The 27,372-nt window shown below is 40.7% G+C and overlaps 1 protein-coding gene across 2 annotated transcripts; it reads right to left on the reverse strand.

Annotated features, from left to right (window-relative positions):
• Nucleotides 1–11,782: 11,782 nt before the first annotated feature.
• LOC115154302 (insulin-induced gene 1 protein) lies at nt 11,783–20,955 on the reverse strand. 2 transcript variants are annotated; one of them, XM_029700385.1, is made up of 6 exons: nt 20,728–20,955; nt 20,121–20,469; nt 19,111–19,235; nt 18,379–18,545; nt 15,656–15,755; nt 11,783–13,699 (listed from the first exon to the last, which is right to left on the reverse strand). In XM_029700385.1, the coding sequence occupies exons 2-6, from the start codon at nt 20,452–20,454 to the stop codon at nt 13,670–13,672; spliced, it is 756 nt and encodes a 251-aa protein (XP_029556245.1). In that variant the 5' UTR covers nt 20,455–20,469; nt 20,728–20,955; the 3' UTR covers nt 11,783–13,669. The 2 variants fall into 2 exon arrangements, with proteins under 2 accessions (XP_029556245.1, XP_029556253.1); XM_029700393.1 differs by lacking the exons at nt 20,121–20,469; nt 20,728–20,955 and adding an exon at nt 19,457–20,019.
• Nucleotides 20,956–27,372: the final 6,417 nt, after the last annotated feature.

The raw sequence follows: 27,372 nt of genomic DNA on the forward strand, positions 1-27,372 counted from the left end.
CAATATACCGGTGTAATGTAAACATGCTGAAAGATCGACTGCACACAAGTCCAACATCAATAAAGTAGAGGTATTTTAGGTTACCTGTTCCAACTTCTATAACTTCTATGGCGGGCTACCGCCCACGCATATGGCCATTGAATCCTTGCCTGTTATACTGCAGTATCCCGATGCCTCGCGTGTTTTAGATGGTCGAAATGCCTCGTGCACCTGTCCAAGGGGGTCTGCAATTGATTACTAAGGACCACGACAAGTGGACAGCTGGGGAAGCACTTGTTACTCAAAAGCCACTTCCACAAGACTATTAAGTCAATGTATTGGTAACTGCAACTGCTTAAAGTTGGTAAAATGGTGTAAAAAGTAGTAATTTTGTAACGTAATTAGGCCTACAGTATGCATAAAGGATTTGCGTAAACCATTATCATAGGTTATCGATAATGGTTATGCGTAAAAGTTATTGGCAACTATCGAATATGTGTGTGCACTGAGAGTTCGGCTAAAGGCTTACTCAGCTGTTTTGCACCCGACCTGGCCATTTGACATTATAGGTATTAAAACGTTTGCGTTAACTCCAACACATCAACAATAAACCACGAATGTTTTTTTATATTTCCACTAGAGATATATTTTTGCTTCAAGCTCAGGTATAGCCTTATACATTTATATAGGCCTAAACTCAAATTAATTAATTAGCCTAAAGCATGTGTAAAGGTTAATGTAACAGCACTGTGGAATCAGAAAATGAAAATAGCAAAAAGGGACAATTTTATCCTAACCTTATTAGTGCGTTGGCGTCTGTTTTGGACAAGCACTCTCTCATCGAATGTCTCATCCAGTCACAAATGTGAGTGGCCAGTTGCGATATGCCTTTAGGTCCAGCTTACTTGAACTTAGGAAAGAGGTCAATCGTTATGAGAGGCTATTCGAACCCTCTTCTTGTGTGGCATCATGCCCCTGCACTGTCCCCAGTTTTAACTGACCGAAATAGTGCTGCAGGATCTCATGAAAGCACATTGCTCGATGACGCACCTTTCACCCCTCTCTCCACCCGAATTGTTTTTACCCCCAACGGTGAAATGTGGTGATGGTGACTTTTACATCGACAGGTGGTATTCGTAAATGACCTCATTTCACAACGATGTTTCATTACACTGGTGTCAGAAGTGAGATTATTATTGTCTGATTTATAACTCTTGAGTGACTTTAAAGATGATTTTTGTGATAATAATATATGCCTAATCCGTCTGATTTTGCAGGTGATAAACTGGGTAGCATATACTATTCTTGAATTTGACATGTGTTGCATATGTTAATACCATATGTCACACTTTAAACGAACTATAACTCAAAAAGCTTTACAGGGCATAACTTCTTAAGAGCACAACATAAATGTTTTACAAATAATACACGTTGACCTGAATTGTTTCTAAGAAATTCATGAAAAGGCAGAGATGGGATTGGAAGTTAGTTGCCGAAAATAAGCCATTGTGAAGGTTTTGTTCCTTACACAATCGGTGCTGAAGTAATTCTGAAACTTTTAGAAACGTTTTTGGGGTGATTTTATGCTGAGAACTCGAGTGAGATTTCTAATCCATTACACATGGCCAATAACGCATGAACTAACTTTCTGCATTGGTGCATGCTTGCCGGGCGTGTGTTCGTTATATCAATGACCAATAAAATATCACTCAATTATGAATCCAGACAGTTTATCTTGTCCTTTTTTGTTGTGGTACATTTATTTTCTACATTTCTTATTTGTTTGGAGCGTGGAAGCCCTATGACATGATAATTGTGTTTGCACAGTTTTTTTTGGTGAATGATATTTACATGCCCTTTGTGGATGATATTTACATGAATATCATTGTCTGAGCATCGATTATTCAAAACCCTGCAACGAAAAGGCACACATTGATGAATTCTATTTACCAATGCAGCGCCACGTTTCTACTTCATTAGGTTGTAATATGCTGGGCCGGTTTACCAGACGCTAATCCGCACAGTAATATGCAACACTGTACATATATGCACAAATTGAATGTGAGCTTGTGTTGTAATATGACGTGTGTATGTGCTTTGTGTTTCATTTGCACTCAAAAGGATTTGTTTGGATGAGATGCATCATGTGGCATCACCTAAGGTTTTATAATGTCAACGCGTGATTGTCCAGCGGGAAGAGAAAACGTCAGAAGCAGCATACAGCATATGGGATAACCGGCAGAGCAGGCAAAGAAAGCCCCTCATCTCCATTTATGCATGTTTTCTTTCCTATTCCAATTGTAAGGGATATGTTGAGTTAAAATACATGGTAGATATTTACATTTCTATTCTATTCACTTCTATCACTGCCATTCTTGTGGTATATTCTCACATATTTGTATGTTCACAGCACTTGCTTGAGGGTTCCACTTAATTATAAAGTAGTTATATACACTGAGTGTACAAAACATTAGGAACACTTGCTCTTTCCATGACATAGAATGACCAGGTGAATCCAGGTGAAAGCTATGATCCCTTATTGATGTAATCTATTAAATAAACTTCAATCAGTGTAGCTGAAGGGGAGGAGACAGGTTTAAGAAGGATTTTTAAGCCTTGAGACAATTGAAACATGGATTGTGTATGCGTGCCATTCAGAGGATGAATGGGAAAGACAAACGATTTAAGTGCCTTTGAACGGGGTATGGTAGTAGGTGTCAGGCGCACCGGTTTGAGTGTGTCAAGAACTGCAACGCTGCTGGGTTTTTCACACTCAACAGTTTCCCATGTGTATCAAGAATGGTCCACCACCCAAAGGACATCCAGCCAACTTGACACAACTGTGGGAAGCATTGGTGTCAACATGGGCCGGCATCCCTGTGGAACGCTTTTGACACCTTGTAGAGTCCAGGCCCTGACGAATTGTGGCTGTTCTGAAGGCAAAAGGGGGTGCAACTCAATATTAGGAATGCGGTCCTGATGTTTTGGACACTCAGTGTATTCATCATACATTAAATGCTTAGATGTTCATTTTATGCTTATACCATGGTATATTTTCAGATGTTTTACATTTTTAGTTCTATTAGGTCTGCTATTGTGATATTGCTGCCAGACATTTATACAGTAGGTGCAGTATTATACTGAATTGGCCTCCGCACTGGTCTATTCTAGTTCTACGGGGCATTGACCACCATAAGCCAACTACAACACTGTTTACAGTCACCTAACTAAATGAATGAATAGTGAAAACTGTCAGAGTGAATCAGATATCAATCACACTTATTTTATGAAGCCCTTTTTACATCAGCAGTTGTTGCAAAGTGTGTATCACATTAAGAAGAATGTGTGGAAGATTGGAGAGGGTACAACATTAACGACTACCATTTGAATGGGATCTGTGAGGTAATTTGACCTAAGATGGAGTCCATTTGCAGCCAGTTCAGTCAGCTTCTTTGTGGCATCCACTGTAGTACATTACTCCATGCTGACCCAAACAGGTAAGGAGAGATGGGACTGAGAGAGCGAGGCGGGACAGGAGTGACTCTGCTCTTGGTAGCCTCTCAAATAGCACCCTATTCCCTACATAGTGCACTATTTTGGACCAAGACCTGCTCACAAAAAAATAATTGTTCTATATAGTGCCAAATAAGGGTTATTTGGCTTCTAACCATAGCAGATCCCTTTTTGGTGCTGTTTATAACCTTTTTTTAAGGTTCTATAAAGAACCATGCTCATAAGGTTCTAAATGGAACCTGTATGGTGCTGTAAAGAAACCTTTCCAAAGATTATATAAAGATCCACTAATAAAGGGTTGTATATAGCACCAATCAAAGGGTTCTGCTATGGTTACAACCCTTTTTGGGGCTATATACAGTATATCCCTTTTTTATGGTTCTTCATAGAACCTTTAATGGAGAATGGTTCTGTTAAGAACCTTCCTTAATCTTCCGTGTAGATGTTTTGAAGAACCATACAGGGTTACCGTTCTGGTTATCGATATTATATTGTTAAAATTCCGTTAATATGTTAATTGACTAGTTGAATTAGGTGTACTAGCTCTGGAACAGCTGGGGGTTCCTGAGGAGAGAATTTAGAACCACTGAGTTAGACAACAGTTCTCAATTGACAAAAGGCCTTACGTGTGTCTTTCACAAGACATTGTCACTGGCCGTAGTCATATTTAACATTTAATCGCATAGCTCAACAGATTAGATAAACTGGAATGACATTCTCACTTAAGGTTGCACAAACAGAGCTGTTAGCAAACTATGTCCCAAAATATTTGAATGAGCCGACTCCCCTGCATTTCAATTATCACCAAAAGAGGAAATAACACATTTTTGAACTGCAAACAACCATTGAAGGACTCAAAGGGTTCATTATGATTCCCCATAGAACCATCTCCGTTCCCAAAGGACTCTTAAGGAACCCTCTTTTCTTAGTGGGTGGTCTGACCAAAGCCATATAGGCCACAGTTACCCAAACTCGGTCCTGAGACCCCCCCCCCGGTGCATGTTTTGGTTGTCACAATAGCACACTATTGACTGTTGCAGCGTGAGCAACTAGTGCTAGTAATTCAGTGAACAACTATCCCAAAATGGAAATACTTGACACAAATAATAAGACAACAAGCAACAGAATCGATCTCTTCAGTACCTGTTAATGAATTAAGTTGACACCAAACCAGAATAATTATCCTACGATATAGGGTCTTCCTCTTGTTTATTGCTTGGTCTGCAGCGCCATCGTTGTGGACATGACAGGTAAGCTTGCATGCATACAGGCTACTATTTTTTGAGATAGCTAAATAAGATATTTTACTGACAGTTTAAGAATTATTCATAGCCAAATAGTGGTATTTCACTGTGAAGCTAATATTGCATTAAAGCTGATGTTTTTTTCTGCGTAGGCTTGCATTGTGAATAATTCATACAACTGCCACACCTGTGCATATTAATAAATGACACCGATGTTCTAGATAACATGGTTTATATTTGCTGATAAACAATATTGAAAGGTGATATGATGCAGTCCAACTATGTAGATTTGAAGGCCTAGGCTCCTTCATCCTAATGTAAGCTAAAGGCATTGAATAAAAAAAAACTGTACTGGCATGTGATAAAGGATAACATGTCCAATATAAATGTTCTCTTAATTTGAACAGTTGTCCAATTTCTTTGATTTGTTAGATTTTATAGTGAACTCTGTCTGTCTGTCTGTCTGTCTGTCTGTCTGTCTGTCTGTCTGTCTGTCTGTCTGTCTGTCTGTCTGTGTGTGTGTGTGTGTGTGTGTGTTTGTGTTTGGGCTAATGTCTTATCACAAAACAAAGAAAGTCTTTCTTGTCCAAGTTGTAATCAACCCCACCAACTATTTGTTGAGTCAGTATAGAGAGACACTCCTTGTACTTTCTCCAGCCAAGACATTTGTTGATATTATCAGTCTTACCACTAGGATGTCCACAGCTGCCAAGTCTATGATGTCCGGGCAAACAGGATAAATACTGTCATCTGGTGGTAACCAAAGCAATCACCACTGAATTGTTATTGTCTGTTGCAAATGAAGGACACATCGGCCACTGCGCTCTCTCACACACACATTTAATGGTCTGCTTTTCCCAGAGCAGAGGGAGAAATGTCTCCATCTCAATTCTTTAAATGTAGGCCACGAATACGTCCCTTTAATTTGAAAACATCAACAAATTAATTTTGAGAAAAACTCCCATCTAGTGGGACTAGTGTCAGTTAGAAGCACTTACAGCTTACAGAGAGAGAGGGAGCACTGAGGAGCATATCAAAGAGGGCTGTCAGTGTATATGACAGGGCCTGGGAGAGTTATATGTGTATCACAAGCTGAGCGGGCTGACAGCAGTCCCCGGGCCAGGCTCTGTTGTACAGAGGCCCCTGCAGGGAGACGGTAGGGGGGGGACAGGACAGGCCCTACTGCCGGGCCCCACACCCGCTGAGCCAACTCCAGGTGAGGGGGCACAGCCACTCTAGTGTGCCACGGGCAAAACACACACGTGCACAGATAAGCTTACACACACACACACACACACACAAAAAACACACACTCAAAGAGCATCAGCTTCCCAACTGCACCACAAATATACTTTAGCCTAAATATGAAGCAATGCCTCTTTTCAGAATCAGAATATCCATAATAGAACCTATATGTTTTGTTCTGCTTTGCTGTTATACCATCTTCAAATCATAAAATCTTTCTGCTTTGCATAACATATAACATCTACTGGCATGAAAGTTGTAACCCAATGTATTTGTCTAATGTCAACATAACATCCCAAAGGTCTTCATGGTGTTTTGACCTGTTAACCATAAACAAAATATCCTTTACAGGGGGGAAGTGTGTTGATCTATCCAGTAACCCAGTTGAATTAGATATGGCTGTGGGGTGGGTACGTCCCAGTTTCAGGTTGATACATCGAATGAATTCACTAACCCCTCCTGGACTGTCTAGAGATCCTGTCTGGATTTCAGATCCAATAGGCAGCGTTCGCTAAATCTCTCAGCAGATGACTACCTACACCTGTGGAGAATCTGTCCTGTAGAGAAAACTGTCCTTGCGTCCCAAATGGAACCCTGTTCCCTACATAGAGCACTACGTTTGAGTTTTAGTGAGTTCCGAGAAATTTCTATAAAGTTAAAGCTCTTTTACTGCATTTCTATACAATTTAAAAACTCCTAAATGCTATTTGGAGAATAGCAAAACAAGCAAAAATGACACTGGCCATTGTCACATTGGTTGCTGTAAGCTTGATTCAACTCAGTCAATCTACAAACACATAGCCAATTAGCTATACAATTAACAGCTACACATTCATTCACATTAACGCAGCACTGGGATTAAAAACTATAATTTAATACTTACAGAGGGATCTGTTAGCAGAAAAAGTATTTTATTAACAAAAGGTAACCAAATAAGTTTGCTTTACAGAATTTTTGTTGTCGCAGTTTTACTGTCACGACTTCTACTGAAGTTGATGCCCCTCCTTGTTCGGGTGGTGTTCGGCGATCGGCGTCACCGGCCTTCTAGCCACCATTGATCAGTTTTTCATTTTCCATTGGTTTTGTCTGGTCTCTTTACACACCTGTTTCATATCCCAGTAATTATATGTTGTATATTTAACCCTCTACTTCCCCTAATTTCTCTGTCGGTGATTGTTTGTTTGTCATGTACGTGTTTTTCTGAATCAGTGTACGACTGGTTATTGGTTTACCCGGATTCTTTTTTCTAAGTTGGTTTTGGAAATAAATATTCCATTTTTTAAAACCACTCTGTTTTCTCCTGCGCCTGACTTCCCTGCCACCTACATACACGGGCTATGACATTTACAGCAATTTTCTTGCAATTCGACACATTTTGCCATGGGGTAGGGAGAAATTGCCATGGCGCCTAGTGGCAGCCTAGGCAGAGAGTAAATTCTGTACATATTTAATCATATTTAATAGTTTTTATATAAATAGTTTCATAAATGGTTTATTTTTCAATAGCTAAATGAGTGCAGATCAAGTCTTGATATCATGAATTGGATTACTGCCTGTAAATTGATGAAAATCAGTGTCGTCAACAAGCTAGCTAATGCTAGCTGGAAGGTGTGTGTTTTCATTTGAATTGCACCTACTGACTTTGGGTTGTTTTTCACCAATGATGACCCAAGAGGAGGCTACGCATTTTCTGAAGTACGGAGTGGGCTGTAGTATGTGGCGAGCTAAATCAGAGTCCCAATACAGAGAATCTGCAGACGGCGGAGACGCCCTGATGACATGGAGCTGCCTGCCTACCTGCTCTTGGACATGCTGACCTGACCAACACGTCCGCTGACCATCTAGTTATGAGCTTCCAGATCCTCTCACGATGGAGGCTTCAAGAAGCACTCAAACAGACTTGATCTAGATGATCTAGCTACTGTTATAGCCTATATTTCATGACTTCTTGTTGTTTATTTTGCTTAACATGTGCTTTGAGATTCTGTATGTAATGAAAAGTGCTATAAACATTTAATAATAAATTATTAATTCCTTTTAAAACAAATTTCCTGCAATTCTAGACATTTTGCCATGATTTATGCCATGTTAATATATCTCAGTGAGAGTGAATAAGAAAATCAAAGGGGGCTCCCTGGAGGTCAGTGCCCCTGGGCATGTGCCCTGTGTGCCCGGTCGATAATTTGGTCATGATTGCCTCAAGTTTAGATAGACAAATTTTCCAATAATTTTTTTTTTACTGACATGGGCTAATTGAGTGACTGTCAGTGAGTAACATATAACGAGGAAAACTGCTGATGCAATACCAAGTTTCGGAATGGCACTACTTGTGTTTTCTACTATTGTAACTCTCAACAGTAAGTTGAGACCCCAAGTGAGTTCCTAAACATTTTTCTTTACTAGATCCGAATCGTTCTTTCCCTATATGTAGCTATGGTCCTGTGTACTGTACATAAACAGGTACAAAATCATATCACACTCACAATTATTAGAACTAGCACAGTAAGGCTCTCTAGAGCACACTGACATGATAACATGCGGTTGGCTTTGACTCCACTTGAGGTGGATGGAGAATAACATTGTACCATACTACGTACAGCCCAACTGTCAAGTGTTGGGTTAAGTTGGCCTTCAGGGCACTGTATCAGGACCTGTGTTGTTTTCTAACTGCTAGTGTATGAGAGAAGGATGTGATGCAGAGGGGGGAGAGAGAGGCAGAGGAGAGAGAGAGGCAGAGGAAAGAGAGACAGGGGCAGAGGAGAGAGAGCGGTAGAGGAAAGAGAGAGGCCGAGTAGAGAGATTTGTGTTGGCAGAGAGCGGTTGTCTATTGGAGTCCTTCAGTCAGCTCTGGGTGGAAATGAAAAGGGTTGACGCCTCGCCAATTATTCTGACTGAGTGGAGGAGGAGACATTAAGAGGGGAAACGTAGCCGTGGCGTGTGGCGCTGGATCGCTGCCCTGTCGGGAGAGACGCAACGCTCTCAGAACGAGGGCTGAAACCGGCCTGAAAATTGGCCTCACTCCCAGAAATGTCCCCAGTGCAAAAGGTTAACTGTCAGTCCCCTGCTAGGTATAAATAGAAGACTGCTCTCCAGAAAGGCGTGTCAGAGGGGGGAGCAGATTGGGGAGGGGGTGCTCCCCCTCTTATGATAGTGATCCTAGTGATCCTAGTGACAGGCAGGGGTATATAAGTTCAGCGAGGGGGAGGGTTGACAGGGAGTGAGAGAAAAGGGGAAAAAAGCTGAGTACGTTATAATGGTAGTCGAGACTGTGACAGGGGCCTCAGACAAAAGACTGTCCTGCTCTATTCAGCTTCCCCTGCCGCAGACACAACAATAACAATCCGGGCTAATCGAGCTTCCAATAGAGCTGCGTTGATGCCCCAGCACTTTTGGAAACCATTGCTTTGTGGAAGCCATCTTGACACATAGTAATTAAGTGGCAGGAATAATTATTGTCATCCAGTCTTGTAAACAAACATGACGTTCAATGCCAGATTGAGTTAGAATGGAAGAGAAGAAATACATTCTCTGAATGAAAACAGACAAAGTATTCTTCTTCCTCTATAATACTACAGTTTGTCCTTATAATACTCTAACTATGCTATAGTTTGTCCCTTTAATACTCCTTGCCCTTGCACAACCAGAGATAGAGATGACTCACTGGGTTACTCAGGAACTGTTATTACACTTAAGCATCAGCTTAGCAAGTAAAGGTTGAAGGGCAGCACCATGGGAGCTATTCATAATATGTGTCCCAAATGACACCCTATTCCCTATATAGTGCACTACATAACACAGGGATGGGCAACTTTGATGGGGTGGGGGCCACAAAAATTATTTTAAGCCCTACTCTTCCCAGGCCCGATTGCTTCTGCCATATTAAGATAAAGAGACAGCCTTTTTACGGGCTCCTAACCAATTGTGCTATTGTGTGTGTTTTTCACGTTATTTGTAACTTACTTTGTACATAATGTTTCTGCCACCGTCTTGTGGTGGAATATTCTATTCAAGTGAGAGAGACATTGTCATTTCTTCAAACAAGCATCTTTATTCAATATCGATTAATTATTGCAATAATGAGACTAGTCAACCCAACACTCTTGACTGTTGGGCCGAGTAACCTAACCTTTACAGACAATGCGGTTTCTTATAGAGTAGACACAAATACTGCTTAGTCATGGCTGGTTCCACCCCTCCCATGGCAGATTGGGGGCACCATAAGCCACTTTGGGTTTATCCTGTGGTCATCTGCACAGGGGGGGGGGGGGGTTGTCTTAACCCCACCCTGGCTTAGTCTCCCAGATGCAAGGATGATTTTTAGACAATGAGGGATTGTTCTAAACTCATCCAGGCTCTCTCAGGTTACACCCACCACATCTTGTCTATGTAATGTAGTCTTTGACTAATTTGTCAGCTCAAGCCAACTCTAGTGACCATACGCCCAGATTAGCTGCAGGGAACTAGAGTGGATACCATAAAAACACAGCATTAGTAGGACAGAAATGGCTTACTATTAGTTAAATATGAATTGTTAATATAAAAAAAATCTGGTAAAAATGTAAAAATCACAGTTTAGCTTTTTGGCCATCAAGGACAATGTTATGTCTGGCGCAAACCCAACATATCTCATCACCCCGAGAACAGCATCCCCACAGTGAAGTATGGTTGTGGCAGTATCATGCCGTGGGGATGTTTTTCATCGGCAGGGACTGGGAAACTGGTCAGAATTGAAGGAATGACGGATGGCGCCAAATACAGGGAAATTCTTGAGGGAAACCTGTTTCAGTCTTCCAGAGATTTGAGACTGGGACGGAGGTTCACCTTCCAGCAGGACAATGACTCTAAGCATACTGCTAAAGCAACACCCGAGTGGTTTAAGGGGAAACATCTAAATGTCTTGGAATGGCCTAGTCAAAGCCCAGACCTCAATCCAATTGAGAATCTGTGGTATGACTTAAAGATTGCTGTACACCAGCGGAACCCATCCAACTTGAAGGAGCTGGAGCAGTTTTGCCTTGAAGAATGGGCAAAAATCCCAGTGGCTAGCTGTGCCAAGCTTATAGAGACATGCCCCAAGAGACTTGCAGCTGTAATTGCTGCAAAAGGTGGCTCTACAGAGTATTGACTTTTGGGGGGGGGGGGGGGGGGGAGGGTGATATTTATGCACGCTCAAGTTCTGTTTTGTCTTATTTCTTGTTTGTTTCACAATAAAAAATATTTTTCATCTTCAAAGTGGTAGGCATGTTATGTAAATCAAATGATACAAACCCCTGAATCTATTTTAATTGCAGGTTGTAAGGCAGCAAAATAGGAAAAATGCCAAGGGGGTGAATACTTTCGCAAGCCACTGTGACAAAAGAAGTGCTGATGCACAACCAAATGTCTAAATTGCACCTCGTGTATTCTACTATTCTAACTCTTAACAGTAAGTTGAGACCACGACTATGACCTAAAAAATTTTTTAAAAAATAAAATAAAATCACGAGGGGGAAAGTTGATCCACAGGCCTACAAAAGCGGGACCCTTTTGGACACATCTCCACTATACGTCTGTATTTTCCAAGACAGAATAAAGCAACTTATTAGTGATCAAAATTCAGAATAAAATAGCATCTATATTTTTGTTACGTCGCATTTGCATACCTTATATGTTTGTATCAATTACATTTTCAGATGGCAAACTCTCATAGAAACACTTCATGCATTGGGCTCAAAATGTGCACACAAATCTTGTATCTGTATGGTTTCATTCTGCTAAGATGTGTGGCAGAACTATGTAGACTCAATGTAGATACACACACGTCATTAGGAGTTCCTTTTTATTTTCCACTTGGATTCAAGGTAATAAAAATGATACACAGCTGAAAACACACTCACACTCTCTACACATAGAAATAGTAGGTGTTTCAAACACCCCAATAATAAAGCTTCCTTTTCTCCCAGCAGCACACCAGGGCCCCTGGTCAAAAGTAGTCCACTATATAGAGAATAGGGTGCCATTTGGGACGAACACCTGAAATTGAGCAAAGATTCACACCGAACCAGGCGTACCAACCAATCCCGCTGTGATGTGTACATAACAAAATATAAAACAATTATAATCTGTATTCCCATTTACTAATGTTTTAACTACTAGGAGAATTTACAAACAGTTTGACACAATGTTTTTTTCTTCTCCTCATGGTGAGAATAGTCATTGGTATACAGTCGAAGAATGCAAGTAATCTTAGACATAATTTTTGTTTTTACAAAAGCTGCTGTTATTGCTTATTTGATGCTCCTTTTCTATATCCACACTGCATATGATTCCATGGAGTCTCACCTCTTAACCATTGTCAGAAATAATAAATAAGAAGAATAGTCAGCTCAGGTATATGTGATTGCACTTTTATTCCTTTAGCCCCCCAACTATTGAACTGAATTGGTATAGTGTGGTAATACCTGTCTGATTATATAGGGAAGTGACTATACATGGAAGCAATATATAATTATGTACAAGTAATAAAATTGAACTGGTATAGTAGTGACAAAAGCACTCAATTCTATAATACAAAGGCAATCACAGATTGCAAATCCCCAGGCCATAGTAAAAATGTCCTGTCACCTTCTCTTAATGTATGATCATAAACTTTAATGCCAAGTCTGGAAAATTCTAAATAGGAAATCAGCCATTCATTTCAGGGGTCATAGGTCACCTCCAGGTTGCATACCATATCCACGAAGTCAGCCAAGAGGTGAGCTTTCACACCCGATTACATTCAGGTGCCTTTTTGTTATCATTACTGATTTCACTGAAACCATGAATATGCTTACTTATTGTAGCATCATGGTACATTCTTTCAAAACATGGTCACATCATCTGTGATCTCATGTATATTTGGTTCGGGGTTATAGGTGTTGGCATTCTAATTTCTCAGATAACTATTTTTCTTGGTTAATTACAATATTGGGAACACAATACATGTCATCGGTGACACTGTTGGTCGCCGTCTCTGTGAGTGTCAAGACATTTTTGCACAGCTCTGAAAGTTTCCCTTTTTACGGTAATTTTGTACTCAGCCATAACAAAAAAGCAAACGTTGTAGTACCACCTTTTCGCCTCGTCTTTTCTGTTAAGACCTGCACAAATCCACACGTGCACACACCTGCAAAAAGCTAATAGTTCACTCTTACACTGTAAAACTGAAACGGTTAACTTTTCATTTCGAAGAACTGGAAGGGCAAATACTGTTCTGCCATAGTGAGGGAGGAGCCAGTGGCTAGAAGCTAGCCTAATGCTATATGGACCCAAACAGGGATAGCCTAGCAGCTAACTGCTAGCATAATGTTATTTGGAACCAAACTGGTATAGCCTAGTGTCTAACTGCTAGCTTAATGCTATATGAACCCTAACAGGGATAGCTTTGCGACTATCTTCTGGAATAATGCTATATGGATCCTAATAGGGATAGCATAGCGGCTAGCCTAATACTGTAAGTTATTTTGGCCACCAACAGGTGCAGAAGTCATGGCACGTTAGGTCAAGGGTGTTCGGGCTAGCTCTTTGTTATAACACACAGAAAGGTAGTAAAAAAAATAATAAGTCTCTTTTCTTTCAAACTCTCTCCCCATGATGGCAGACTTGGTTCTGTTACGCCTGTTCTCCATATTGTCAGTCTTCCTTCTTTCCCCTCTTCAGCTGATCTCTGTTCAGTCGTTGTGGAGTTTCTCGACACCACCCTGAAGGGAGAGAGAGAGGAAAGCCCATGTTCATATATCATGCTCAACATCTGAATCAATATCAGCAAACAACAAACATCTTCCTACAGTGGTAACATCCACAATGGGGATTGGAGAAGACCATTATTGACGATTTTAAATTAAGGCCGAGTTCTACAGTTCTTGACAGTAGACTATGGGGCTATTATACAGTGGATCATGGTGTCCTATATATAGGTACAACTGTGAGAAGATTATCTGAAGTTGGGGTTGCAGTAAAATGTGATAGCCCTTCCTCAAGGCCTCCCTTTACCCCCCCCCCCTAAACGGTATACGTGTCTAGAGAGTTCTCCCTCTCACTTTTCCAATTTCTCCTGATTAAGAACCTCTCTTCAGAGCCCCAAGTCACATGTTAAGCATATGTAGAACATACCAGAAAATAATGTACGTCCCAGAACTTAGAGCAGGGGCTCAGTTCATTTATTTGGTCTTATACAGGAATTGTTATTGCATTCAAGAGTGCTAAAGACAACATTAAACCAACATTTACAGACAAAATTACGTACATGACAACAACCACATAAAACAGAGAAAGCTACATAACCAGTTATAGGCTAGTGATGAAGGATTAAAGGAAAAGCGCTTTCAATACTGTTCGGGCAATATTTCAGTCATTTCAAACTTCTGGAAGCACACAAAAAAAAAAAAAAAAAAATCAGCCAGAAAACAAAAAAACTTGAGTTAGCTTCTCAACAGTTCAATCGCTGGCCTGATTTGATACTGTACTACAACTAGTGAATGGTAATACGAAAGTATAATGAACAAAAGCTCAAATTAACACATCACTAAAAATGGCGTCTAGCTGTGTAAGTCCTAACCACAACTCTTTCTTAAATGGCCCCTCTACGGGATCGGTGTCCCCCCCCCCCCCCCGCGGGACGATTGAGCTAACATGTGCTAATGTGATTAGCGTGAGGTTGTAAGTAACAAGAACATTTCCCAGGACATAGACATATCCGATATGGGCAGAAAGCTTACATTCTTGTTAATCTATTACAGTCTATTACACCATGCTATTGTTTGAGGAGAGTGCACAGTTGTGAATTTGAAAATGTATCAATAAACCAATTAGGCACATTTGGGCAGACTTGATACAACATATTGAACGCAATGGTTCATTGGATCAGTCTAAAACTTTTCACATACACTGCTGCCATCTAGTGGCCAACATCTAAATTGTGTCTAAACTGGAATAATACATTGTGGCCTTTGTCTTGCATTTCAAAGATGATCAGCTATCAGCTACAATAATAATGGTCATATTCATTAGTGCACACTGTAGCAAAACGTTTAATATTGGAACATTTTTTGCAGTCCCTCACTGTTTCAGTCCATTTTCTTTCTAGTGAATGCAACCCAGTTGACTGAACTCTAGTGCTAACGTGTTCCTGCCACACACACAAGCTGGCTGCTTTGTTGAGAAACACAAGATGCAAGTTTGAAAACAATTAAAAGGCAACTCTAAAAGACTGAATGAAAGGTAAACAGACTTAATCCATCTCAGAGAGAGAGAGTGAAACAGAATGAGAGAAAAATAAATAAAATAAAGAGCAAGCGAGGGCTTGTGCCAACTGGCAACATTTCAAACACCATCAATGAAAAACAACAGGCAGGAAATGACCCTTTGGTACATTTGGCTCTAGGACTCACTACTGCGAAAAACAAAATAACATGCTGTTTTCACACTTTAATTGAGTCAAACTGTATAATGGACGTGACTGTGAAGAACTGTACACAGAATAAGGATAGACTTCGGGCATACACCTGAAGTAGGCATTATAGCCGACATTGTGTTGTGTCAGGCTTTTTCTCTCACAAAAGTTCGTACCGCACGAACATGTCAATGCGCTGTGTCAATGTGTTCCTGTGCTTACAAACCAGCAGAATTTGACTAAGAAAATAGGGGACAGGACTTACCATGGCTAGCTGGCGTCCTATGTTCCCCACAGTCACTCCTCCTGAGAAGAATATGCATGGAAGCCAAGAGCGCACATATAGAAAGTCTGGATACGTGTATCTACAAGAGAGGGAGAAAAATACATCCGATTAAATTAAATATCTGCCCCAATAGTCAAATCTAGCCCCAAATAAGACACATATAGAGACTGGTCTTAAAACAGGAATGGCAACTTAAACACAGTTTCAAAGACAGATCTCGAAAGGGGGGAAGGCAGCATTATTAAAGTTTAATGCGGAAATATAAAATCCTCTCCCTCTCAATTTCATCTCTCTCTTCCCTTCAGTCAACAGAAGCTGCAAGGCCTTTTGAACACAGCTCTTTGTAAGCCTCTCACTGAAGCAACAGTGCTCCCTCTCCCCATGATGTTTTTGAGGAGGTGCCACAGAGGCAGGTAGGAGGGCCAATAATTGGGTGTAGAAGCATGGGGGAATCCGTATCACCAAAAAATAATTGCTTTCATTTTCATGCCTTATCTGTCAGATCCTCTTTGATGGAATCAGGTGACTGAGACCAGTTCCACAAAACACACTTTAATAATACATCAATCACAAAGGAGATATTTTCTCAAAAAGACACCTATGTCTTATTTGATTCACTGGCTGTACTAAAACTTTAAGGTAAGTAATGATACCATAATATCCACCAAAATATCATAATATGGTCCTGCGCAGCTCAGTTGGTAGAGCATGGCACTTGCAACTTTGGGAATATGGGTTCTATTCCCGCTGAGGCCATACAAAAAAAATGTAGACTTGCAGTACTGTAAGTCACTTTGAATAAAACCTTCTCCTAAATGGCATATCTTATTATTGACAGTTTGTCAGCACGGTTAACCCCAATTAGTTGTCATTACGCCTCCAATATAATCCCAGTGTGCTTTGCATTTGAGTGAAATGTAGAGTTACCACCCATGACTGTATTTGTTAGTGACAGAGACATTTGTTCATTTTCAGTCCTGTGGCCTTCACCAAGAGTTCCTAGGTGAATATTATAATTAAAACTCTTTATGACATTACATTTCTCATAAGGCCTCGCTTTACCTTAATACAGTGGCCTGAAACTCATGGTTTACAGGCCTTCATGTAGGGTAGTAACATTTTATTAACTTTCCCCAAATTCCCAGATTTAAAAACATTCTTGGTTGGAGGATTTCCAGGAATCTCTTTTTTGCAACCCTACATGCAAGTCACATTTTGTTGGCTTGCGAAGTGATGTGTAATTGAAAAATAAACAGTTGAAAAATATATGGCCCATGGAAATCATAAGAGGGCAGTTTACAGAGATAGGTGGGATGGACTGAGAGTAGCTGAGGGGTGGATTTAAAAGCTCATGTTCTATAATAGTTATGACTGAAAACACTATGTATAATATATAAGTACTATCTATCCAGAGGTAATGTATATCAAATTACTTTATTCTTGCTATGTAACTACTGTAGTAGAAAATTAAAAAGTGCAATGTATGTCAAATGTGTGTACAACAAAAAATACAACAAAAGAAAAAGCTGTAAAATGTTTTTTTGTCCTCCAAAGAGGGGTGGATGGGCCAACAAAAAAAAGAATATGTATATTACAAAAACCCCAACAAAAAGTGAGGTGTAATTCCTATTGGAATCCAGCAAGAGTTAGAATATCCAACAGTTAAAAATGTTATTCACCCATAACCTGCATACATAATAACTGCCAGGGTTAGGAGTGAGGACACTACCTAACAGGCTGACTACACCGCTCGAGTGCCAACGAGCGTATGCGTTGCCAAGGGCTAAAACAGAAGTCAGTTCTATTTCTGACGCAGATTGCACTGCAAGTCCTGCCTCTCCCATCTCCTCATTGGTTTATAGAAGCAGGTACCCACGTGCCATCTCATTGGTTATACCCACGTGGGTGACTGAAAGACGAACGAGGTCAGTGGCGGTAATGGACAAAATTTATGAAAGTTGCCAATCGCAATATAAAGTCAAGAGAAGAAAAGGCCTACGAGGAGAGATGAATAGAAACGATTCAGTTGACCGTTTTATCTGTGGATTAATTGTCGGAGTAGTGGACCTTGTGCATTTCAGGTAAAATAACAACTCAATGTTTATATCCCAGGACACAACAGCAAGCTAGCTAAATAGGACAAATTAGCTAGCAAGTGCAAGCTAACTAGCTAAATTGCCATAAACGTTTAATGCTTTTCAACCTGTCCCCAAATTAATGTAATTGTTTCAGAGTTTGTTTTGATATTTTAACCTGCGTGTCGTGATGGCGTTTGGTGTGGGAGGACAAAATAAATGTATGCACGATGGCGCACACGCGCAGCCGGTTTGGGTTCCGTGTAAGCCATTTAAACTGGAACAACCATTTCAGCAACGGGTGCAGAAAATCTAACTAAATGATTGGATTAATTTAGAAAAATGTATGATATTTATCTTTGTGTAGCAGAAGATTAATCAAATCAAAATCAACCTGCAGTAGAGCATGCTAGGTAAAAAGTTAATTTATCATTAGTTTAAAAATGTTGTTGAAGTGACTTGTCATTTAGTTGAGTCAGTACCACAAACATTTTAAGTAATAATGACTTTTCATTGACTTTTAGTTCAACTTACTAGAAGTATTTGAGTTAAAAATGCCTTGGGGTTTACAGTGTGGGGTTAACTTCTCAGTGTGACGTGGTCAAATAAAAGCATGACTTGACTTACTGATAGACGCCGTTGTAGACCAGCAGCTGTGTGATAACGGTGGCAAGGAATGCCGTCCCGATGCCCAGGCCGAAGCCACTCCTCGAGCGATCAAACGTCCACCACAGTCCCAGGGACAGGGCAGCCAGGGTCAGGGATAGCTGGGCATTATTGGCAAAGTGTAGTTTCTGTGAAATGGAGCAGTTAAGGACAAAGACAGTATTTGCTTGCGTAGGTTCAAATCCGGGCCTACTACCCTTTGAAACAACCTTTCACTACCTCTCCCACGGTCATCCTCTCTAAGTATCTCTTCAGTAGAAAACAAATCCCTTCAAATATGTTTAAAAAATATAGCATTTGTTTGAATGTTACATCAAAGCATTACAGTGTGGGTGGCACAAGCAGTGTATATGTTTAAAGCAACTATAGGTTCCATACATACTTGGAAAGTATTTCAAGGAGTCAAAACAAGCAGGAATGCAGTGGGGAATTCAACCCACTGTCTCACTGACACTAGCTGAATTGCCTTCGGGGCTGTAAAAGTAGCAAAATGACAATATAATATATCAAACTAATCACAGAATGTTACTCAATTATGAATATGTTACACATTTAGTAGACCCTCATCCTTGTTTATGCTCTGGATGTGATAAAATTACTTTGGTGTAAATATGCATCCGTCCTTTTCTAGATTGGAGGTAGCCGACATGAGAGTGTGCACATTGTGAAGTTGTCGATGTTTGGAAAGGATACAGCACTGGCGTGGTTGATGCCAACGAACACTGCGATGCATCTCATGACACTAGCCCATTCCCTCTTGAACTTGTGGGGCTCCCCTAGATGGCTGTCGATGCAGGGGTATAGCAGGCCAACAACAGCTGCAGAAAAGACAGTTGAGTTAGTACCTCACTGAATGGCATACATACAAATCAAACTGACTCATGTTGTTCTATGGTCTTGAAAATGGAGCATTTCTTTGAGTTTCAATTTGGGATCAAAATACACAGAAATTAAAACAAACGAAAAGATTGCTTTCTACTTTCAGGCACATGATCATTTCTTGCCTATCAGTCCTTGCACAAACATGTCTGTAACCTACTGTGAAAAGACAAGTCTCGAACATTCTATCACTAAAATAAAAACGTTAGATCATTGTCTCCCAATTGAATTGTAACGTTCGTATTTCTTTTTTGGTGTGAATCACTGTAGCCTACTTCTCAACAACATGGGGGAGGGGTTGGTGGTGAAAATGATTTATTTAATTCTGACTGCACACGACTTCCTTGTTTCTCTTTTTCTGTAGTGGCATGTTCGAGGCAGCAGCCAATTATGGACCACCTCCACAGCTCGCCCGTTATGAAAGCAGCCAATGAAGAAGAAGCACAACCCTTAATGACCCTCCATGTCCGGCTGTTTCTAGTGAAGCCTATTGGAATATTGGAGGGCAATATAAATACTAATGTATGTTTTCACCAGACAAAACGCTCACCATTATGGGCTCATAGCCGAGAGAACACTTACACAATTAATATATTGAACAATAACAATGATGGAATACACGGTAAATTATTATGTAGCCCAGGCTGTAGTTAGCTGCCTGCATATAATGGCATCATGAAACACACAAGCAGATTATCCCCATCCTACCCCCCCATAAAAGCCCAATTCAGATCATTTTATCAAAATTAAGAGTACATATAGCAACCTCATTCATTCATACAGAATGATTAAGTCAGGATATAGGTTTAAAAGTGACAACTCACCAGCTGCCGTGCCGCAGCAAAGGGGAATCCACCACGCTGATGAAAACAAAGTTGCCATCACCTCTTCGGGAAACAAAGTCACATTTCTTTGTAACTGCAGCAAGTTGAGCACTAACGCAAGAACTACTCCCACCGTGAAAAGGACGAGACCCCGTCTGATCAAGTTTGCTGCTCGCACACTGTGCAGCGAGCCATAGGCATTGCTGAGCACTGTTGTGACAATGGACATCATTTCTTCAGCTCTCGATGCGACCCAGTTTCCCCCAGAAAAATTATTTGATTCCACCCTCGATGCACAGGAGCGACTCCAACAGTGTTCTTCTAGTCTTGGCATTTGGCACTTAGAGTGCTGGAAAACAGCAAAGATGCGTTAATACCTCATAGCTAAACACAGACATGCATCAATATATTGTATCTACTCTAAATTAACATTGACAATGTTTCAAGTTCACCACCACGCTAGATATCAAATAAAAGTGGTGTCTAGTCTGGCCTTTGTAGATCATGTTTTTCTCAAGCTGTTAAACCACTACATTTCGATTTTCCACAATCTTACAATGATTATCAATGGACAATAGCAAAGAAGAATGAATTGATGTCTTCTTACCTTGGATGTCCAGACGTTCTAAGTGTATGATCTAGCGACAACCGACTATGTTCATTCGCACCTCGACAATGATGAAGCTGTGAGTTGTGCTGCTCTCTTACTGCTCAGACTGTTATCACGTCGTTAGGTCACATCATCGTTTGGGAGAGAGAGGCAGGAAAAAAAAGCTGCTATTTCATTCCTGAGCGCAGACCTCATACCAGAGACAGGCTTCCTCTGCAGAAAACAGTCACAGCTGTGTCGGGTGAGTCGCGTCGGCCAATGGGAGCTAGGCGAACGATATGACGCGACGCCACCCCACCGTTCAGGACACGACGTCACACGAGTCTGGCGCACGTTCATGCGGTCTGTCTGCATTGGTGGAAGGTTTCAGTAGGATACGCAAACCAGTGATCACTTAAAATAAACTGAGCGAACTTCCAATTGAAAACTAAACAAAGTTATTCAAAAGTCATTCCGATGAAGCAGGGCATACATTTACATTTGTCTACAGTAGGCCTATTATGTTACCAATAAAAATGCCAGATCAGCAGTGCTATCCTGGGCCCATAACATTAACTCTGTACAACCCAAATATTTTAAATAGCTTACTGACTACTCGTTTTTGAGCAATTGTATATGTTTCAACAGGCAGGCCTAGTTTGATAGTTCTTAAAGACCATACCCAACATAAACTATTTAATTCTGGCAGGTGCCACTCAAGCAGACACCTTCCAGGCAGGCTGGTGAAAACCGAGTCAACAGGACAGCCTTAGCCAATGACTGTCGACCCAGCCCAACCCAGCTAAAGGCCATCGATAACATCACCAGAAGGAGTCTATGACTGGATAACCCCCAGGTCTCTAGGTACTGAAACTGACAACAACAAGGAAACATGTTTTGCAGGTGTGATGTGGCTCAGTATTCTCAGTGGTTACACAATCCACATGCATCAGGTGATGTGTAGATAAATACTGTATGGTACACCGGCATCATTCGATACATACAGGCTACATGCCTGCACGCATGCGCACAGACTTCGTTATGCTTCAAAGGGGTTGGGTTAAATGCGGAAGACACATTTCAGTTGAAGGCATTCAGTTGTACAACTGACTAGGTACCCCCCCTTTCCCTTTTGAAACTGCTTTCATACTGAATTTGGCATTACATCTCAAGGTTACTTGCATAACCCAGGTTCTCTGATATCTCACCTGTAGTGATTGAGTGAGATACTGTAGCTCACCTGTGGTGACAATCATTCTACCCAAGTCAATGTTTTGTCACACATCAACATTTTAAAATCTCAATTTACACATACAATTTCATGCCAAGTCAATTTGCATACTGGCAACAAAAGGGGAAACATGACTGAGTCACCTACATGTTTCAAGTGTGACAACCATAATGTTTGCAACCTACCCAGTTGTTCCTTACTGAAAAATCACATGATTTCACATGGAAAAATCACATGATTTCACATGTTTTGTACATGTTTTTTTTCACAAGGTGAAATTTTACATGTGAAATCATGCGAAACCATGTGGTTTTGGAACACTTCACATGTGAGGATATTTCACATTAAGTTTCACGACATTTCACAGGTTATGCCTGCAAACAAAAGTAAGTCCTCAGGATGTCCCGGAACATCACATGGTCGCAGTGTTTTCAACTTAAATATTTGACATACAGTACCTGATTACATTGTGTATGTTTATTTATTAAATTATTATTCAACATGTCCTCACCTGGGGGTTTGAACTCACAACCTCTTGGTTTACGGCAGTCAAAGTGGTTAGTGTCAATAACTGATATCACCTGTATTAATACACTTTGGACTACAAAGTCTCAGCTTTGTTAAATATACACTCAAGACAAACTATTGTATTTATCCTAGTGATCCAGGACTAACATTAAAAGTGAATAGTATGCCCCACCAACATTAGACACCTATACAGAAAACCCTCAAATTGCTGATATAGGTAATAAATGATGAGAGAATTAACTGACAACTAAAATAGCAGTGCCGATGGCACACTTCTGCTTAGTGCAGAGATGTATTATAGGTAATGAATCTGTAGGGGACTTCTGAGAATGCTAAAGGCTTTGTGGCCCAACAGAAAGATCAGCCTACACCAAAATCCAGAGGCAGTGAGTTCAAATTTCAGGCGGGGTCATATTGAAAAGTCAGCATTAAGTGTTCATGTCAAATGTAATTAAATATGTTTAGACTATTTTAGTTGAACAGCGTACCACTTACCTTAAAACACCCATACCACTCCATTACTTCCCTTCCCCCCCAAAAAAACTCTCAAATGTGGAATTACATTTCCACGTGTGAAAATCTAATTAGCGCTTTCACATGTGAAAAACGTTCACATCTGGAAATCTAACTCTCACATGTGGAAATGCATTTTCACATGGTCTAACTAACATGTGGAATTGCATTTTTACATGTGAAAAACATTAATGTGAAAATCAAATGTGAAGTTTTTCAAATGGTTGTCACATGTTCAACGTTTTCAAATGTGTAGTTTCATGTTAACACATTTTATTTTATTTCACCTTTATTTAACCAGGTAGGCCAGTTGAGAACAAGTTCTCATTTACAACTACGACCTGGCCAAGATAAAGAAAAGCAGTGCGACAAAAACAACTGAGTTACACAAACAAACGTAGGTCAATAACACAATAGAAAAATCTATGTACAGTGTGTGCAAATATAGAAGAGTAGGGAGGTAAGGCAATAAATAGGCCATAGAGGCAAAATAATTCCAATTTAGCATTAACACGAGAGTGATAGAAGTGCAGGTGATGATTTGCAAGTAGAGATACTGGGGTGCAAAAGACCAAGAGGATAAATAACAATATGGGGATGAGGTAGTAGGGTGTGCTATTTACAGATTGGCTGTGTACAGGTACAGTGATCGGTAAGCTGCTCTGACAGCTGATGCTTAAAGTTAGAGGGAGATATAAGACTCCAGCTTCAGAGATTTTTGCAATTCGTTCCAGTCGTTGGCAGCAAAGAACTACAAGGAAAGGCAGCTGAAGGAAGTGTTGGCTTTGGGGGATGTAAAATATACCTGCTGGAACGCGTGCTACGGGTGGGTGTTGCTAGGGTGACCAGTGAGCTGAGATAGGGCGGGGCTTTACCTAGCAAAGACTTGTAGATGACCTGGAGCCAGTGGGTTTGGCGACAAATATGTAGTGAGGGCCAGCCAACGAGAGCATAGAGTTCGAGGTGGTGGGTAGTATATGGGGCTTTGGTGACAAAACGGATGGCACTGTGATAGACTACATCCAGTTTGCTGAGTAGAGTGTTGGAGGCTATTTTGTAAATTACATCGCTGAAGTCAAGGATCGGTAGGATAGTCAGTTTTAAGAGGGTATGTTTGGCAGCATGAGTGAAGGAGGCTTTGCTGCGAAATAGGAAGCCAATTCTAGATTTAATTTTGGATTGGAGATGGTTAATGTGAGTCTGGAAGGAGAGTTTACAGTCTAACCAGACACCTAGGTATTTGTAGTTGTCCACATATTCTAAGTCAGAACCGTCCAGAGTAGTGATGCTAGTCGGGCGGGCGGGTGTGGGCAGCAATCAGTTTAAGAGCATGCATTTAGTTTTACTAGCATTTTAAAGCAGTTGGAGGCCACAGAAGGAGTGTTGTATGGCGTTGAAGCTCATCTGGAGGTTTGTTAAACTCTTACATCTAGACGTTCCGCTAGCGGAACACCTGCTCCAATAGCCAATGATGGGCGTGGCGCGAATGACAAATTCCTCAAAAATACAAAAACTTCTATTTTTCAAACATATGACTATTTTACACCATTTTAAAGACAAGACTCTCCTTTATCTAACCACACTGTCCGATTTCAAAAAGGCTTTACAACGAAAGCAAAACATTAGATTATGTCAGCAGAGTACCCAGCCAGAAATAATCAGACACCCATTTTACAAGCTAGCATATAATGTCACATAAATCCAAACCACAGCTAAATGCAGCACTAACCTTTGATGATCTTCATCAGATGACACCCCTAGGACATTATGTTATACAATACATGCATGTTTTGTTCAATCAAGTTCATATTTATATCAAAAAACAGCTTTTTACATTAGCATGTGACGTTCAGAACTAGCATACCCCCGCAAACTTCCGGTGAATTTACTAAATTACTCACGATAAACGTTCACAAAAAACATAACAATTATTTTAAGAATTATAGATACAGAAGTCCTCTATGCACTCGCCATGTCCGATTTTAAAATAGCTTTTCGGTGAAAGCACATTTTGCAATATTCTGAGTAGATAGCCCAGCCATCACGGCTAGCTATTTAGACACCCACCAAGTTTAGCACTCACCAAAGTCAGATTTACTATAAGAAAAATGTTATTACCTTTGCTGTTCTTCTTCAGAATCCACTCCCAGGACTTCTACTTCAATAACAAATGTTGGTTTGGTCCCAAATAATCCATAGTTATATCCAAACAGCGGCGTTTTGTTCGTGCGTTCAAGACACTATCCGAAAGGGTAAATAAGGGTTACGCGCCCGACGCGTTTCGTGACAAAAAAATTCTAAATATTCCATTACCGTACTTCGAAGCATGTCAACCGCTGTTTAAAATCAATTTTTATGCAATTTTTCTCGTAAAAAAGCGATAATATTCCGACCGGCAAAGCGTGTTTACGTTCAGAGAGAGAGAAAGTAAAAGCATGGGATCCCCTCGTGCATGAGCCTCAGTCTGATGGCCCTCTGATCGGCCACCATCCAAACGCGCTAAAGTTTTTCAGCCAGCGGCTGGAATTACATCATTCAGCTTTTTTCCGGGTTCTGAGAGCCTATGGGAGCCGTAGGAAGTGTCACGTTACAGCAAAGATCCTACATTTTCTTTAAACAGAGCCAAGAAGCTCAAGGAATGGTCAGAGAGGGTACTTCCTGTTTGGAATCTTCTCAGGTTTTTGCCTGCCATATGAGTTCTGTTATACTCACAGACACCATTCAAACAGTTTTAGAAACTTTAGGGTGTTTTCTATCCAAAGCCAATTATATGCATATTCTAGTTTCTGGGCAGGAGTAATAATCAGATTAAATCGGGTACGTTTTTTATCCGGCCGTGAAAATACTGCCCCCTAGCCATAACAGGTTAACACAGTGTCCAAAGAAGGGCCAGATGTATACAGAATGGTGTCGTCTGCGTAGAGGTGGATCAGAGAATTACCAGCAGCAAGAGCGACATCATTGATATATACAGAGAAAAAAAAGTCGGCCCGAGAATTGAACCCTATGGCACACCCATAGAGACTGCCAGAGGTCCGGACAACAGGCCCTCCGATTTGACACACTGAACTCTATCTGAGAAGTAGTTGGTGAACCAGGCAAGTCAGTCATTTGAGAAGCCAACGCTATTGAGTCTGCCGATAAGAATTAGGTGATAGACAGAGTCGAAAGCCTTGGCCAGGTCGATGAAGACGGCTGCACAGTACTGTCTTTTATCGATGGCGGTTATATTGTTTAGGACCTTGAGCGTGGCTAAGGTGCACCCATGACCAGCTTGGAAACCAGAATGCATAGTGGAGAAGGTACGGTGGGATTCAAAATGGTCGGTGATCTGTTTGTTAACTTGGCTTTCGAAGATTTTAGAAAGACAGGGCAAGATGGATATAGGTCTATAACAGTTTGGGTCTAGAGTGTCTCCCTCTTTGAAGAGGTGGATAACCGCAGCAGCTTTCCAATCTTTGGGGATCTCAGACAATACGAAAGAGAGGTTGAACAGGCTAGTAATAGGGGTTGCAACAATTTCAGCAGATCATTTTAGATCGACAGGGTCAAAATTGTCTAGCCCAGCTGATTTGTAGGGATCCAGATTTTGCAGCTCTTTCAGAACATCAGCTGTCTGGATTTGGGTGAGCTGTTGGCCGGGGTAGGGGTAGTCAGGTGGAAAGCATGGCCAGCCGTAGAATAATGCTTATTGAAATGATCGATTATCGTACATTTATTGGTGGTGACAGTGGTGACTAGCCTCAGTGCAGTGGGCAGCTGGGAGGAGGTGCTCCTACTCTCCATGGACTTTACATTGCCCCAAAACATTTTGTTATTAGTGCTACAGGATGCACATTTGTTTGAAAAAGTTTGTTTGTGTGCTGGTCAAGGGCAGTCAAGTCTGGGGTGAACCAAGGGCTATATCTGTTCTTAGTTCTACAGTTTTTGAATGGGGCATGCTTATTTAAGATGGCGAGGAAAGCACTTTTAAAGAGCAACCAGGCATCCTCTAACATGTAGCTTTTACATGTTTTCACATTAACTTCACATGTGAAATTCATGTGGTTTCTCAGTTAGAGCTCTGTCATTGCCTACTAACGGGTTCATCCCTGAAATGTAGATAAAACACATACTGTATGGAAAACAAGCTACATACACATCCAATAGCCTGTTTGTCTGTAGCGGGGCCTTTTGAACTCTTTTTTTTGGGAGACTCTAAAAAATATTGATATTGTTCATATCACACACACACACACACACACACACACACACACACACACACACACACACACACACACACGATTTTCCTGCATTTTGTATATATTTCCACACTATGATGTTGGAATAATACTGTTAAAATGATGAAAATGCCCGTTTAGTGTAAAAGATGTTTGAAAATACCGCCTGAA

This window comes from Salmo trutta, chromosome 2 (genome assembly GCF_901001165.1).
Source record: "Salmo trutta chromosome 2, fSalTru1.1, whole genome shotgun sequence".
NCBI classification, from domain to species: Eukaryota; Metazoa; Chordata; class Actinopteri; order Salmoniformes; family Salmonidae; genus Salmo; species Salmo trutta.